Below are 17,658 nucleotides of genomic sequence, written 5' to 3'. Positions count from 1 at the left end.
TACATGGACCAATTAAAGCGCAATATATTAGCGTGCTTTGGAAATCACACCCCCATAAGGTGCATTACCCTCCTGTGTAGTCAAGCTGCCGGTGACTACTCAGTGGGAGTAATGATGTCACAGTCTGACCCTCAATAAGCAGCTTACTTTAGCTTGTGTTCTGTTGGTCCCATGTTTCTGAATTCTCTCTTTCATCCATTTTCCTTTTTGGAGGAAGTGTGTTTGAAGGAAGGGGGGTGTAGGTGGAAGGACAGTGCCCTTTCTGTACATCTTTTTATCACAGAGTCAGCCACAGGTTAACCCTAAGAATGATGGGGTTTTTTTCTCTTCAATGAAATATTCTAACGGAGTAGTCCAACTGTTAGAATGGAAGACTCCGCTTTAAAAGTTATTTCCACAACATGATGCAACATTATATGTGTACAGTTTAACTAGCTGAGTACCAGTAAGTATTTTAATAATACTATGCAGAATTAAGAATCAATGGGGAATGGTAACATCCTTAACACAGGCTCTGGTGTGCAAAATGCCTTTAGTGGGGTTCAAATACCCCAGCAATTTAAGCTAATATGCAACTAGGTAAACAGATAATTTAATGTTTAATAATTTAGGTATTGCATAATATAGTGGCCTGAAGGTCAGCCCTAGAAAGAACTACTTAGCTGCATTCAAATTATTCATGCATATCCCAGAAATAAATTTTACAAGGAGGAAGGGCCACTGACTAATTTTACATAATAACCAAACAAATCAATTCATTAGACTTAGTAAACATTGTATGAAAGGAAGGAGGTAGCAGAAGAGGTTTTTGAGACAAAAAAACATTGATTAAAGTGCAATTTTAAATGGAGTATTCTCTGAATCGTTTACTATTACAAGTGGCTGCTAGATATTGGTCCAGAATATGGGCCGTAGATTACTCTTTCCAGTTGTTTTTCTGTCTCAAGCTAAAGAACAGACTGTTAAAAATGATTCTGGTAATTGGATTAGAATAGAGTTGGAGACCAGTTTTGCATAAAGCTACATGAGATCAAATGCTTGAAAAAGAGTAATAGGAAAAGTCATGATGTCACTGGGAAAAGTTCTGCTATTATATACAGGCAATTCCATTAACATTTCAGGGAATACAGTTGCTTAATCAGAAACTGAAACCATGTTTTACTTCCATAAAAATAGAATAATTTCCGCTTTTTTATTAATTACTTTTACCTCAGCAGAGAAAGGAAGTGTGACTCGCTCATTTCCGGTAGGTCACTGGCCAAATACTGTTCTCATTGACAGTGGAGTAAATGAGGAGTTTGGTTACAATGGTGTTGCTGACAGCAGAATCTGGCCCTTTATACGATCTGGTATAATATATTTGGGGAAGAGCCAGCTGTTTAAATAGCTACATCACATAAGGCACATTTAGGATCATCTTACCCACTCCCAAAACTCTGTTTATTCTTTACTTTCACTGTCAGATTTCATAGATCTGTGATATCACAGCAGGTGACAGTATGAATGAGCTTCTGAAGGAATTGATGCAAACTCAGGTGTAGTTGGCAATATAAATAATGAAGATCAGAGTAGGATGATAAGCGGCATTGATGTATTCAGGATTATTTCTATTGGTTAGATACAACTCATTTTCTTTGCTTCCTTAATCACTCCAACAGCCTGGGTCTGGTTTGCTCAGGTCTAGACGTGCTACACTTGCACAGCTGCATTACTGTAGCGTGTCTGGTGAAGACGCTCTGTGCTGATGGGAGAGCTCTCTTCCGTTGGCATAATTACTTCACCTCTGCAAGAGGCAGAAGCTATGTTGGTGGGAGAGTGTCTCCTGCCAAAATAGTGCCAGTGTGGACTGTGCTTAGGTCACGGTAACTTGTGTCGCTCAAGGGGGGTGGCTTTTTCACATCCCTGAGTGACATAAGTTATATCAACTTAAGTGGTAGTGTTGATCTGCCCTCAGTGAATAAAATACTTTCCAGTTCAGTTCTGAGGACAAGCGGCACATGAGCGCAGTCTGGTGATCTCAGTTCTGTAGAAGCCAAAGACTTGGCTAACATAAGAACCGACTGACCTCTAGCTTAAAAAACCAGCAGCTCTTCCAGGCCCAGGCTAAGGTTAGTGGAGTGGCAACATGTGGATGCTCACACTGCAGCTATCTGGCCTATGATTTAAAGAAAAAGAGTTTGCTTTCCCACCACTCTGTCCCTTTGCCTTCATGAGTACAAACATTTTTAAAAGAAATCTGCAATAGCAGGCCCACTAATACTCACTGCAGTAAGAATAGCTAAGCCACAGGCATATGTACAGCACACCTCAAATTTGTTCTAATAGGAAATAACCCCTACACAATTCTGTTCATGCAAAATATAAATTAACTCAACACTCTGACTAAATACAAGCTGCAGTCAGAAAGCAGAGTGATACCTTGCAAGCCCCAGAGAAGTTAAATTGAAAACTGCAATGTTTAGACAGGCACGGGCTGGCTTAATGTTTAGTCAAGTCATGTCACAACAAACTCATCAGACCGAAGAAAGCATTTGGCTTTGCCATTGGCCAGTTTTCTGCCCAGTGGAAAACCACTTCCTGGGCAAACCACTAAACAGTTATGATTTGAGGTGAATTTTGTGCCGTTCTGGAGCACTCTGGTCATGCCTAATCCGAAAGGAGCCCAATCCTGAAAAATACTGAGCTCCTCCTGTCATGTACTGTGTGCCCTCATTTCCCTTGTACTTTAACACAAGTTAAAGCCCCCTTGCAGGAGTCACTCAGCACTTAGCAAAACCAGGGTTATTGTCTCTTTGCCTGGAAATAATTTAATCTAAAGACTGAGGCCTACATTTTTCAAAAGTTGCTAAGTGCCCAATCTGAGTGTGGGTGCTCAGCACGGACTGCAAACCTGGCATCTTTTAGGTTTCACAAGGTAAGCCCCCGAAATCACTGGTCATTTTGACCTCTCTAATTCATTTTTTTCAGAATAAAGAAAAATCCAAACACGAAATATTATAAGTTTTGTAGCTGGTGATTTTTGGCCCACTTTATAACACTTTATGTGCTTAAAGCTGGATGACACATGAAGGATTGGTCACTTCTTTGCAACATTTCCTTTTTTATTGATTCTTTGATAAATGTGGCCTGGCTTATACATAAGATTAAAAATCTGGCTACAATATGTATCACAGATTTGAAAAACAGGCACTCTGAAAGCCTTTCGAAATATAAAAAAAATAGGTGTCGGGCTCAGTTTGGATCAGCAGGCAGAGGGCTAAAAGAACGGGCCGGTTCTCATCGACTCAGAGAGCAGGGCCCCCCCGTTCAATGGGAAAGTGTAAATAAAGGAGGAGAATTCACCCCGCAGTTGGGTCAGCAAGCTTTGCTTTGTTTCTCAGGAGTACAAAGTCCTGTAGTGCTGCAGGCATGCTGGAAAGGGGGATCCAAAGAAGCTTCGCATCCCAGCCCGCAGAGTAACGTGAGCGAGGATTAATGCTCGTTAGCGCATGCTCCATACATTGCACAACCAGTGAGAGGTTTGTGTTCTGAAGCCTCTGAACCAGTTTTTCTTTCCTTGCTGCATCTGCAAAAATCAAGGAGGACTTCACTTCAGTGGCAGGACCTAAAGGAAAGGACAGCTAATTCTATCCCATTTCCTCAGCGTGCATTTGTGATGGTTACTTTGATTTTCAGTTCTGGCATGGCAGAGCCAAATGGCAGTTGCTGTTCTCCCCAAGACAAGGAGAAAAAGCGGTCCATATTAAGGGCCAAGTCTGGTCATTTTTACTCAAGCTAAGTAGTAATTTGCTCCCTGAATATTCCTATTGATTTCACTTGTGGAGTGGGGTACTACTTAAACTGAACAAGGGTGGCAAAGCCTGGCTCATGACGTCTGTGGAAAGTCAGTCAGTCATTTGCTCAGAAGAAGGAAAAGACAGAAGTAGAACTGAAGGGGACATAGACATTTCTGGTGCCAGGTTCAGTGCTGGTGTAAATGGGTGCAACTTCATTGACTTCAGTGGAGTCTACCTGCTGATGCCAGCAGTGAATCTGGCTCATTGGGATGGGAGAAGATACAAAAGGCAGCTGTGGAGAAAGACACTAGGGGAGGAGGGTATAGGGAATTTCTAAGGGTTATCGGATAAGCAGATCCCATTTCAAGCTGGATTCAGCAATAATCTCTGTCAGAGGAGCTGATCCTGCAGTGAACTTTCTGCAGGTGCAGGGATCTGTCTATGCAGAGCCTATTGCCAGAATGTGGCCTTAGGTTTTTTCCATGGGTTCCATCACCATAGTATCTAATAGGAGCAAAGAAGGTTTGTCCTTGAATTGCCGAAAACTGGTAGTAGTGGGGAAGACACACACATCTCTCTCCTACCCTCTCATTGGTTTCTGCTTGCATCTTTGGGTCAAAGGTATGTGCATATGCATATTTGTTTGTTTGAGGGTCACATGCCAAGCTGACCATTCAAAACTCAGATGAAATCGGAAGGGGCAGAAGGAACAAAATAATGATTTTGTGCATAGTCATTTTACGACGTCTAGCATTTTAAGCTTCCATTTTTACATCCAATTTCAGAAGAAAGAGGTTCACTGTAAATCAGAAAAGTCTGGGCCATTTTCCAAGGATCCTGAAGCTGCAAATGCCATGGTCCCTTCAATACAAACTAATCAAGTAATGTCTCACCTTTCTGTACATACCCCTCTCCATATTGTTTTCTAATGGCAGGAGGAAGTTGATTCCAAATGGCCTCCCTTTCTTCGATGACCTTTTTTCGATTGGATAGTCCAGTTTTGAACAGCCCAGGTTCAATGCAAGAAACCTTAACTCCAAAAGCTTTCATGTCCCGTCTGCAGAAACAGCAAGTTAATGATGTCATTGCTATTTTAGACAGCATTGTTAATAGCTGATGTATTTATATCTGCACTAATTTTCTCTTCCTATCTCTGTAGCTCATTGTGCATATTGGTAAGGCCAAGATCAAACTGTAAGTGTTATCTAGTGGTGAGCCAGTGTGTAGACAGCTCAGGGAAGCAGCCACTGTTTTTATTTATTTGATGTCCTTTGCAATGATACACAAAGGGGGCTGTACATACAAGACTATATATATATATATATACACACACACACACATATACACACACACACTTTAAACTTCAAAAGTTGCCTTTTGTTGTAGTTTTAAACTAAAATATGGGTCATTGCTTTTATCATCTGAGTTGGTTCACCCATCCATAAGACTGCCTGTCTATTACATGAAGTTCTGCTCTTAGTCCAAGCATTCTGGAATATCTTGCTGTGCGCTGTTTAAAAAACAATCACAAAAAACACCCTCCCCCAGGAAAAAAACTCCTACCTGCAAAAAAATCAGGGTTAAAAAAACTGAGAAAAGCCCATGTGCTCAGTTGAAGAGGCTTGAGGAAAAAGCAATAGTTACAGCCCAACTTTGTTAGGATAACTTTAACTATAACACACGACTATCTGGCAGGTATTTCCTCAGGATAGCGCTTCTGGGACTTTATAAGTGACCTTGCATTTTAAATTATGCCAATTGCAGTGCATACTGCAATCATCTAGACTCTTGTGTAAATGAGAATCAGACCCAATAAGGCCTCTTAATTCTTAGATTCCGCAACTAGCATTAGTTACCCCTCTGCTGGGTACTAACTCACTATCAAGTCTCTCAGCATTATCAAAAATGTATTATTTCCTCAAAATTAACATTACTGTACCTTAAACTGTCATTAAATCCTTCCACCCCAAACTTGGAAGGAACATAGCCACCCCCCCAGACTGCCAGGCGACCTCCAGTGCTGGATATGTTTACTAGTCTCCCTCTGGCCTTTTTTACCAAGGGAAGCAAATGTAATGTAACATTTATGAGGCCAATTAAATTAGTTTCAATTGGTGCTCTGAAGTGCTCAATATTCAACCAGTCTGTCGGCGCTGATGGTCCCATAATCCCTGCATTGTTGACCAGCCCCCACAGACCTGCACAGAAACAAACAAAAAATTAAAGTAGTGATTTAGGAAGCAAATATTCACCTCTATGTAATATAAAGAGGAGCCAAACTGACTGAGAACTCATCAAGAACTGTCTGAGAGCCAGACGGATTACAAGATGGGCAGGGACTCATACACAAGATACCTCTATATCTCCTGCAGCCTTCACCATTTTACCTGAGGCTTGCATTTCACCACCACTCTTTCCAAACCACTTCACAACCTGTATTAACATTTTCCTTTGATGACCTTTGAAGGTGTGTGGGTGGGAGGGAAGTCTGGGGGCTTTGGAAGTCAGTGGGACAGTGTGGAGTTAGAAACAAAGAGCTATAATATTTTTGACACAGCTAAAAGTAAAATATCCAGAATATCAGGGTGCGGTAAGATGGTCTGGATACTATAAGAGACCTAGACTTGCAACCAAAATTGAAGTCAATCTTTTTGAAAACAGCTAAGAGCACAATAAATGGGAAACATCAATATCATGTCTCCCTCCACTCAATATATGATTGCAGTGGAAGGCTTGCATCTCCTAGTTACAATAATCTCAGAGTCATTCTGTAGACTCTCTCTCTCTTTCTGTATTAAGAGAGCAGTTAAAGTTGAATTGCAGGACTGTATTAGGCATCTTTTTTTGTATGGGTGCTCCATCCAGAAAATATTTATTCCCCAAAGGAGCTCCCATATCCTGGCTTCTCTTTAGTCACAGCAATGTAGTATGGTGAAGCACCACCTAACAAAGGTGTTGGTATTAACATTGGCATAACAGATTTGTAGTTATTTGCCTTCGGAAGCTAAGTGCTTTCTTAACTCAGCTGCCCTTAGACTGAGTTTCCAAGAGCTGAGCTCAGGTTTCTCTGCCCTCTTATCTTTGGAAATGTGTCAAAAAAATTCTTCTATTACACATGTGTAAAACTGCCAGCTTTAAAGATTCATAACTTTAAAAATCCTGAACTGATATTTTCAAACTTGGATTATTTTTTACATTTCAGTGAAGCCTTTCAAACAAGATAAATCTGAAGTTTTGTTCTTCCATCATTTGTGTTGACATTGGAAAGTGAATTTTTCTTATAATCACAAAACTCAAAAAAGAATTGAACGGATAGTCCTCCAACATTACAGCAAAAATCACCTTTAGGTTTAGACCAAATGTTGAAAATTTCAACCGCAAAACAACTTGTTTGAGCAAGTTATAAGCAATTAAAAAGGGAGCGAGGGAGGTTAGACTGGAAGTTGCATGTTGCAAGTTCCAAGCTGCATGGTTCAACGGGCCAGATTCTGTTTCATCTTACCTCTGAGCAGTGCTTTTACTCCACCAGTAGCCCCATTGAAATCAAAGCAATCAATTAATTAACACGAGTAACAGTATCAGAATTGGGTCCTATGAAGGTAGCCTCTGGATATTTAATATGGGATTGCATATGAAATATTTTATGGCTGGATAAATAACTGATCGAGGTGATTAATATGTAAATGAATAATTTGTTCAATGAATTTTGTCTCTTTTCCTATTTGAAAATGATCTGCACTCAGAGCCCAATTTTCAAAAAATGCATTTAATATTCAAAATGATCCACTAAATAAAGTTCTATACATAATAATGGGTCTGTCTATTGTTCATGAGCAGTTTGTTGAGAGTATTCAATATTAAAAATCTTTTAACTCTGTACATAGGTCTCACGGTATACATAAAGAGCAAAAGAATGGCCACCCTGGTTCAGACCAATGCTATAGCTAGTTCTGAATCCTGTCTTCTGACAGTTGCCAGTGTCAAATGCTTCAGAGGAAATGAACAGGGCAATTATCGAGTGATCCATTCCCTGTCATTCATGCCCACCTTCTGGCAGTCAGAGGCTTAGGGATACCCAGAACTTGGGGGTTGCATCCCTGACCATTTTGAATAGCCATGTTGATGGAACTATTCTCCATTAAACTATCTGTTTTTGAACCCAGTTATACTTTTGGCCTTCACAACATCCCCTGGCAAAGAGTTCTACTGGTTGACTGTGTGCTGTGTGAAGAAGTACTTCCTTTTGTTCGTTTTAAACCTGCTGCCTATTAATTTCATTGGGGACTCCTGGTTCTTGTGTAATGTGAATGGGTGAACAACACTTCCCTATTCACTTTCTCTGCACCATTCATGATTTTATAGACCTTACTCATATCCCCCCTTTAGCATAGATGCTGACTCCGTGGGTGCTCCGGGGCTGGAGCACCAATGGGGAAAAATTAGTGGGTGCTCTGCACCCACTGGCTGCCAAGCTCCCCTCACCCCCCCCACCTCCTCCTCCTCCTCCCCCTAGCTGAGCACGCCACGTCCCTGCTCCTCTGCCTACCTCCCAGCACTTCCCCCCAGCTGCTGCCAAACAGCTGTTTGGCGGTGTGCTGGGAGGGAGGGGGAGGAGTCAGGGAAGAGGCAGGGCCGGGGTGGGCATTTGGGGGAAGGGGTTGGAATAGGGGCGGGGAGGTGGCAGAGTTGGGGTGAGGAGTTTGGGGAAGGGGTTGGAATGGGAGTTGGGCAGGGGCGGGGCCACATTGAAGGGGTGGAGTGGGGGGCGGGGCCAGGGGCAGAGTGGGGGGGCGGTCGAGCACCCAGTGGAAAGCAGGGAAGTTGGTGCCTATGCCCTGTAGTCATCTTTTTTCTCAGCTGCTTTGCTCTCTAACAGGGGACTTTGTTCTGCAAAGTGCTGATCACTCTGGCACTGATCCAGCAATGCACTTAAGGATGTGCTCAGCTTGAAACACATAAACAGTCCCATCAAAGTCAATAAAATTCAGTTTCCATTGTGAATATTTGTCTACTTTCCAACAATGTTCTCCAATATTCACCTAAAATTAACTGAATCCATAAAAATTCCTTCCAGTGAAGTCATCCATTAGAATATTTGTGGAAAGCGATATAAAAAAGAGACAACACAGCCAAATACAAATTTCAAACAAATATCCCGAGGGATCTATTTTGCAGTTTTTATCCATGCCTCTTAAACAGTTGCAATTCACGTAAATGTAACCTCTCCTTGGAGTTTGCTCAGCTCCTAGAGCTCTCGACTGAGCTTCCCGGGGTTCCTACCCTCTGGACTATAATAATAACGGCTACCAGAGCCCTCTGACACCATTTCCAAGCATGCTTGGAGTCAGGGGTGGAGATAGAATGGTTTAGAAACCCTTGCTGAGGTCAATAGGGTGGTTTGTGGATGAGGTGATATGGACAAGCAGTTTACTGGGCCAGTGATGAGCCAGGGCTGCTCAGCCCCTCGATGGGGCTTTGTCCCGACTCAGAGACAAAGGGACCAGTTTTTGTTTCAGTTTTGAGTTTGGGAGCGGAGCGAGAAGCAGATCAACTCAGGGGATCTTTGATTAACTTCCCCTCCCTACAAAGGAGAATCTTTGAATTGCTGTGGAATCTAGTGCATGGGTGAGGCAGTTCCAGCTCTGTAGAGACCAGTGTCCACAGTGATAGAGATCCAACCCACCAAGACCTCCATTGGACTCCCAACCAGAGAGCCATGACAAGGCTTTGCCCACCTAAGGGTAAAGACACTGTAAGAGGACCATTTTGTTTTAGTTGGCCAACAGTGCTACAACACTCATCTCCAAACTCACCCCCACCATATCACCTACCTGCGATGTGCCAGCTGTGGGCTGGAAGGTGTTGTGCATGTTGAGAGGTGGGGAATTGGTTGATTTATTCATGTTTTAGTACTTATTAGTTAACCCTAACCTTTTCCTTCCCCAGAACCTATAGTCCTGCTCCCAGTAAAGGTCACTGCTGTTATATTGTTATTTTTGGATGTGTCATTTCTTTACTGGGGTTTATATTGATGTATTTAATTGTTTTGCATGTGCTGGGTTTTATACTTCTTGCTAGCAATGGTAGTATTAATGTTCTCCAGGGACAGCAACCTTGTGTCACAGGCACAGCAAGGAGTCATCTTGGGTGGAGACACCAGCATCACTAAAAAGAGCTCAGGAGAGGGGAGAAGCCAGTTCCAAGAAGCAAGCATAAAGGAGGAGGTATGAGCCACACCTCAGGGAGGGGCTACATAGGAAATAATCCAGATCTTCTGTCACTCACCTGCTGACCCCACTTCAGCTTTAATCCACTCAGCCACCTTCCTAACATTGTCTGGATCTGTCACATCCAGCAACACTGTTTGGAGCTGCTCTGAGGTTGCTGCTTTTAGCTCCACTGCTCCCGCTTCAGTCAGACAACTGGCAAGAACTCGAAATCCTTTCTTATCAAAAGTCCTTGCTGCCAGATTTCCAAATCCCGAGTCACATCCAGTGATGAATATATATTTGTCTGTGAGATCTCTAATCTTCTGCCCATCTTGTGCCTTCCATCTCCACCACAAATAGAAGACGGCCAGAAAGATGAGGATGTGGAAAAACATTTTCACTAAAGACTTCTGGTCCCTTTTCTCCTGAAACAGAAAGAACCAATGAAGGGAGGCTTTCCCGCACTTTTGTTCTGAGTTCATTTAAACAGGAGAGGACACAGCTCCTTGAAGCGACTTCCTCAGCGTTCTGCACCTATAGGATTATTGCTTGATTAAAATGAGGACAAAAGCTAACATGGCAAAAATTTTATGATGGGATTTTACAGAATAAAAGGACCCTTGAACACTGCATCCCCTTTTCAGAGCCTCAGCTACAAAGGAGACATAGTTGAGATGTAAAGAGTTTAGAGCAGGGCAGCAAAAATGAAAGCTGTATAGAGGGAGACTGACAAGACTGGGCTGCACTCACTCCTTGATTTGTACTAGCACAATAAAGCAACTGGCAGTGCAAGGTCTATGAGGAGCAGGGGTCCAGCTGCACAAGCCACCCCCAACCTTCCTCTTTGCAGCACCCCAAAAATGTGGGTAGGGCCATCGTGGAAGGGAGCAGACCAGCACAGCACATCGCACAATGGGGTCCTGATCCAGGACTACAGCTCCTAGGTGCCATGGTAATACAGGTAAAAATAGATTATAATCACAAATATGCTGATTACTGGGATTATGCATTTCCGGGGGACAGTCCACTAGCAGAGCTCCTCCCAGCTGGAATCTAAGACTGTCTTTCCCAGACAGAGTCCCAGAGGAGGATGGTGGCACTTGTCCCCCTCAGGGAGTAAATTTCCCCTCTAGTACATTCGTCCCATGAGTTCAGGAGGGTGCAATTTGCATCCCTGCTCCTTTAGAAGTGAATCTGACCATTCAACCCTGTGTTGCCCTTTGTGTTTGGTAAGAGTCTACCACATTTTGGGATCGACTGCAATAATAAGAATAATGAGCAAATAAATAATTAACAATGGACATACCAGCATTCATTACAGTCATAACTTGAGTGAAAAACAATTGGTTGTGCCTCCTCATCTAGGGCCATGACACAGAAAACAAGACACAATGAAATAATCTGGGAGACCTGCTAAACAGAGAGAAGGTAACTTAGTATTTTTATACACCACATAAAGACACTGCAGTCTCACTGCTGCAGGCAGTCATTGCTGCTACATTCACTCTGGCCAAATTCTCCATCTGGAAGAAGACAAAAAAACAACTAAACAGTGCAAAAGCAAAGCACATGCATTTAACCTGTTGTTCTGTATTGTGGGAGGGAGGGGTGTTCCTTTCTTATCCCCACTTGTAATCACTTTATGCCCTAAAACACAAGGACCCATATATCTTTTGCCTGATTTCCTAGCTAATGTGGCTGCTTGTCAGAGGCTGCTCAAGACAATCTGCTGCCCTAGGTAAAACTTCAGTGTGCTTGCCCCCTCCTAGGGCAGTAGATTTGGCCTGGTTGCGTCTCCATCATGACAGAAGAGTAGCCAGGGCAAATGTAAGTGAGTGGTGTTGTGACGGGGCACCCTGGGTTGCAATGCCACTCAGATTTGGCCCAGCTGATTCTCTGTTATGATGGAGGGTCGGCTGGACCAAATCTGCCACCCTAGAGAGCTGCCCAGAAATCTGCTGCCCTAGGCTGTTTCCTCATTTGCCTATAGCTAGAGTGGCCTGTGTTACATGTTATGCTCGTCTTCTTGTAAATATCTTTGATGGAAGTGGGTGCAGCCTCTTGCATTGCAAGGTGTTGCACATAAGTGTTGCAGAACAGGATACATATATATACTAATTTGTGTTGCTTAACTTTGCTGTCCCCTGTGACTTCAGTTGTGGGGAGAGGTCACTGAACTAGATAAACAAATGCTTGATCCCAGTGTGGTTAAGTATATTGCCTTTGTACATTAGAACAAGGAGTTCTAGTATGTAAACTTATGTATACACAAAAGAATGTTGCTTTTCTCTGTGACCTTTAATCAGCTTCTTTGGAAAAATAATTCGGTTTATCATAGTGCAGATGGGTGAGGCACTGCTTGGGTGTGTAGAGAGCCAGAGGATACACAATCTAAGGGTGTGTCTACACCACAATTAAACACCCCCTGGCGGGCCTGTGTCAGCTGACTCTCAAGGGCAGTGGTTCTTAAGCTTTACTGCAGCCTGCACCCCTTTGGTTCTCAAAATATGTTCTCGCACCCCTTATCAAAAATGGTTGAAGTAGGTCAGTTCTTTAAACCTAGATATGTCATAACTATAGACTGAAAGAGATAGAATTCTACGCCATATATACTTGTTTGTAAGCTGAATTTTTTTTAGTAAAAAAGGGGGTCGGCTTATGAACGGGTATAGAGAGCGGGAGAGGTGGGACACAGCCCCACCCCCCAACAGAGGGGGCAAGGAGAGGCAGCACAGCCAGAAGAGAAGAGGCGGGGCCAGAGGCTCTCCGCTTCTGGCCACACTGCTCTCCCCACAGCCTCTGAAGCAGCTGCAGCTCCGGGGCTGGCAGGCTGCGGCTGTGCCGCCCGACCCCACCCACCAGAGCATGCTCTGGCCCCGCCCGCTGGAGCACGCTGCAGCCACGCCACGCGGCCCCGCCCACCAGAGCGGACTGCGGCTGCGCCACCCGACCCCGCCTGCCAGAGCATGCTGCGGCCATGCCGCTCGGCCCACTGGAACATGCTGCAGCCACGCTGCCAGGTCTGGCCTGCCGGAGCAGGCTGTGACCACGCTGCCCAGCCTGCCAGAGCAGCTCTGGCTAGGCCAGAGACATCCTCCCCTGGCCCGCCCCAGCTAAGGTGGGAAGGGATGGGATGCGGAAAGTGTGGGGGTCTCGGGCTAGGGGTGGGGTCATGTTGGGGTTGGTCACAGGGGTTACTCCCCTGATCCCAGCTTTTCCTTCCTCCAAAATTTCCCCACCAGTTCTGGCATGCCGGGACACTTTGTGCCTGTGGACGCTAGAGGTAAACAAACCATCTCGGCCCGCCAGCGGCTTATCCTGATGGCCCGGGAGCCAAAGTTTGCTGACTGCTGAATTATAGGGTCAGCTTATGACTGGGTCATAAAAATTTTCCATTTTTCCTTATCCATCTTGGGGGGGCTCAGCTTATAAACAAACTGGCTTGTGATAGAGTATGTATGGTATTTATTTTAATTTCACAGTAAAATTAAGAATACATGAAAAATTACACACTTTAAGTTTACCAACTCTTCTGTTGTTGCTTTTGTTCAATGATGTTCGAGAAATGAGGAACTTTTTTTGAAATAGCCACACGCATGTCTTCACTCTCATTTAGGCGGTTTCTGGCCTTTGTTTTGATGTGTAAGAGTGATGAAAACCCTCTCACACAAGTATGTAGTCACAAATGGCACAAGGATCTCCAGTGCTGTCTTCATCAGTTGTGGAAACGGTGCTAGTTGAGGACACCAGAAATTCCCAAGCTTCATTTCGCAAACTCCATTTGGATTCGGCCATTGGCTCGTAATTCAATGAGATCTTTCATCAAATCACTATCGTTGATGGAATCCAGGTTAAAAAGAAATGGATCCAGTATCCATTTCTTTTCTACATCAAGATCTACAGTGGAAAAATATCCTTGGAAAGAGTCACTCAACTGTTGCAAATGCTTTGTCACTTTAGTTGCGATGGTCATTCCTTCATTTTCCAAAACAACTGTTTGTTGTACTTACGTGTCTGGGCTTAATTTGTGTTTTCGATGATTTACCATCTAAAAAAATCTGGCATGTCTCACACCCCCCAGAAAGGCATCTTGCACCCCCCAGGAGCATGTGCACCCCAGGTTAAGAACCACTGCTCTGGGGGGATCAGGCTGCGGGGCTGTTTAATTGAGGTATAGATGTTAAGGTTCAGGCTGGAGCTGGGCTTTGGGACCTGGTGAGGTCCCACAGACCAGCTGCAGGTGTTTAATTGCAGTGTAGACATGCCCTAAGGTTCTAGTGTGTCTCTTCTCACCTAAGCAGTGTCTCATCATCTACACTGCCATTTATGCCTGTGCTGGGAGGAGTTTGCAGCTTCTGTACTCTACTCCCTGACATGAGGAGTGTACAGTGTAAACAACCCTTTAGACTGAAATTCAGTCTAATCATTTTGCTTTCTTTGAAATCAACATTTTGGAATGAAATTTTTTTATTTTGAAGCATTGAGTTGAAAGAATAATTTTACGTCAAATCATTTCATTTTGATTGAAAATGTCCTAATTTTTCTGTTTTGACATTTCCAATTTGAAACTTTTCAGAATTCTTCATTTTTTGTGAAAAATTCTGACATTTTGACTTTTGGCTCCAGTTTGGAATGGAAAGTAATTTTGAATTATAAAAATGTCCTGTGAAAGGAAAATTCCAAATTTTCAAACAGCTGTAGTCAGTACAATTACGTTTCTCTGTATAGTGAAGTTGTATGAGTGAGACCACAAGAAAGTAAGCTGGCTTTATGTAATGAGCTGCCTACCAAGGTCATCAGTTGTGATAGAGGTTATGATGTTTATGGACCAAAACCACAGACCTCCCCCCCTTGATCTGAAGGAGTAACTCCACTGGCTGATGGTGATAGTAGACACATACATTATATGCAGGCAGCCAGCCACAAGAAGGAGACAGGAGCACACAGATTTAGCCATTGTATTATAGCTACTGTACCTAGCAGTTCAACTTATTCCCCACACAAGTAAGAAATTTCATTTCATTAAATGAAATGAAAATTGATTCATATCAGCAAAGAACACCTTTCAGAGAGGCAACTCCTCTCTTCTAGCTGGCAAAGTTACAAATTACATACTTTTTCTTAATGGTCAATTTACTTTCTTCAGTTCTGCTTGGGGTATTTCATTTCCTTCTCCAAAATCATGCACCGATGAAGGAAAAATATTGTAACTATGTAGTGGCATCTCACAGGAGAGACATGCCACTTCTGCTTTTGAACAGTAAAACCTCAAAAAAAGTAGAGGGTAAAACCTGTGTTGGACAAAGTGAATACTAAATATCTCTAGCAAGTTTCCTGTGAACACCAAGAAAAAAGTGAAGACGCACATTTTCATGGCACTATACCTGAACCAGCAGGAGCTTTGAAGCACTTTCTGTGCACAGCCACACTTCAAGAATCTTGCATTTGTGGCAATCGTGTGTTAATACTTCTAATTCAAACTGAGAACAACTTTTTTCAGAAGCATAGTGTAGGGGCAAGGTTGTGGAAGATTGGTGAGGAGCTAAGTGGTGGACTGAGTACGTGACTGGATGTAAGCAGAGGATGCATGCAGTTTCAATGAACTTTGACAGACCCTGCCAAAAGCTATTGTAGCATAGCTCAGCATTTTTGCCTGTAAACGAGTCAGTTTATGTAATAAGCATAAATAATACATGTAAGAATGTAACCAGCTGTTGACCCCAGGTAACCCCGAGATAAGAGCAGAGAATATAGCGCCGCAGAGGACGCCCCCCGGCGGAGTCCTGTCTGGTCAGCTGTCCTGAACGGCCAGAGTCCCTGGCAGCCGCTCCATGTGTCCTAGGGGCTCCCCGTGCAGATTGGGGCGCAAGTTCTTCCTTCCTTCAATAAAGGATAGTTTACTATTCTTGGGCCTGAGCGTCCTCCTTTCGCTGGTATCTTCCCGCCGGCCCTCGCGGCCACACATAGCAAATAGATTAAGTCCCTGCCTCTCAGTGAGCTCATTTGAGAGGGAGAGACAAAAGTACCCTGTTCCTCAAAATTTCAAAACTAGATGAAAGTATTTCCCTGGCAATTGTAAAAGGCAAAGTGTCACTGAACTGGAAACATTTGTCAGTAACTCTAAATGAATCAATCAGATTCAGAAAAGCGTTTCCTTTTCTTCCCCTCTATGTCTAAGGTTACCATGTAAAGACAAGTTTGAGCCGAATAAATAAAATGCTTACATGAAAAATTTTACTCACAACTGATTTAGGGGAGATATGGTCTCTTGGAGGTAGTCACTGCCTTGTTTCTCTGTCTCTGTTTAGGGAAGATATGTTCTCTGTGTGTGCTTACTTAAGGAAGTAGTGCTGAACCAGGAAAAGACTATTTACATTGGTTTCACAAGTCAGTTGTCATAAACAGCAGCTCTGTCTTGATCATTAGAAGGTTGGATGAGCTTGATTAATGTTTGTTCCTTATTCATGTTTGTTATATGATCCATTGCTGGGTATTATATATGTCACCTGTGCACTCCGAAATGAGCCAAAACTTCACTGTTAGTGTACGCAGCTACGTTGGTTTCAGAGGTTCTTTGATTTGATTCTAGCAGGGCCACACAGAGCTTTTTGGGGATGTGCAGCAAAATCTGAAAATGAGCCCCTCCCATCCTTCCAAAAAATTACCACAGGGGGGAGGAAGGGTTAGAGAGTCAGTGCACCCTGCAGCAACAGTGTCCCATGAGGCTGGGTCCTGCTCCCTGCTCTGAACATTGTGACCTGGTGTGTGGAGTGGCATTGCCATTCGGGTTTGGCCCAGCTACCTCTCTGTCATGGTGAAGAAGCCTTCATGGCCAAACTTCAGTGGTGCTGCAGCCCTGTGCACCTGGTTGCAAGACCACTTGGTTTGAGGAGAGGATGGGGCAAAAGTGTCTTTCCCCTGACTCCTGGATTCTAGAGTGGGGCAGATAATGAAAAGAATTCACCGTGACCATTTCCTTGCATTTAAAAGTGAATTTGCTTGGATTGTTCATTTAATATTATTTGTGTTAACATAGCACCTGGATCCCTCAGTCATGGACCAGGACCTCATTGTGCTAGGTGCTGTACAAACACAGAACAAAAATGGTCCCTGCCCCAAGAGGCACACAATCTAAGCATAAGATAAGAAACAAGAGATGGGTATAGACAGCTTGATGGGGGAATACAAGGAAACAATGAGACAGTATTGGTCAGCACGATAGGCAGAGGTCTCAGCACACCAGCAGTCAGGTGTTACGTAGGTATCACAGCAAAGGAGGGTTTTGAAGGAGGAGAATGTGGTAATTTTGCAGATGTTTATGGGGTGATCCTCCCAAGCACAAGGGCCAGCATGGCAGAAAGCACAAAGGGGCTTTTAGGGAATTTAACCGGTGGGTGATGGAGGCTGACACCATGGGCTGATTGGAGGGGACAGTCAACATCTTGATAGTGAATGAGGGATGACAAGTAGGGTGGGGATAGACCATAAAGGAGCTTGAAAATTAATGCAAGCAGCTTATGTTTAATGTCATAGAGAAAGGGGCTCCAGTGGAGGGACTCAGAGAGGGGTGACATGGTCAAAGTGACAGGCTAGGAGAATGACCTTTGCAGCAGCATTCTGAATGGATGTAAGTGAGGTAAGATTAGTTTGTCAAGGCCAGAGAGAAGGATGGG

General features: G+C 43.6%; 1 protein-coding gene across 2 annotated transcripts; it reads right to left on the bottom strand.

The window, feature by feature from the left end:
- Positions 1-3,261: 3,261 nt before the first annotated feature.
- On the bottom strand, positions 3,262-16,300 carry DHRS9 (dehydrogenase/reductase 9). Of its 2 annotated transcripts, XM_077829911.1 has the most exons (5): positions 16,228-16,300; positions 10,062-10,410; positions 5,716-5,974; positions 4,670-4,833; positions 3,262-3,565 (listed from the first exon to the last, which is right to left on the bottom strand). In XM_077829911.1, exons 2-5 carry the CDS (start codon positions 10,378-10,380, stop codon positions 3,339-3,341), a joined length of 969 nt encoding a protein of 322 aa, XP_077686037.1. In that variant the 5' UTR covers positions 10,381-10,410; positions 16,228-16,300; the 3' UTR covers positions 3,262-3,338. The 2 variants fall into 2 exon arrangements, with proteins under 2 accessions (XP_077686037.1, XP_077686036.1); XM_077829910.1 differs by lacking the exon at positions 16,228-16,300 and having other exon boundaries at positions 10,062-10,477.
- Between the last annotated feature and the right edge of the window lie 1,358 nt (positions 16,301-17,658).

This window comes from Eretmochelys imbricata, chromosome 11, assembly GCF_965152235.1.
Source record: "Eretmochelys imbricata isolate rEreImb1 chromosome 11, rEreImb1.hap1, whole genome shotgun sequence".
In the NCBI taxonomy this organism is placed as follows: Eukaryota; Metazoa; Chordata; order Testudines; family Cheloniidae; genus Eretmochelys; species Eretmochelys imbricata.
The sequence above is the reverse complement of the archived record's forward strand: the minus strand, read 5'-3'. Positions and strand labels throughout refer to the sequence as shown.

What these genes read in the sequence shown, in the direction of transcription:
- DHRS9 (XM_077829910.1), bottom strand. Translation starts at nt 10,467, where the DNA reads ATGAACTCAGAACAAAAGTGCGGGAAAGCCTCCCTTCATTGGTTCTTT. An exon ending in AGCTGAAGTGGGGTCAGCAG is followed by an intron (nt 5,975 to 10,061) that starts GTGAGTGACAGA and finishes GTTTCTGTGCAG; the next exon opens with GTCTGTGGGGGCTGGTCAAC. An exon ending in GGATTTAATGACAGTTTAAG is followed by an intron (nt 4,834 to 5,715) that starts GTACAGTAATGT and finishes CTGTTTCTGCAG; the next exon opens with ACGGGACATGAAAGCTTTTG.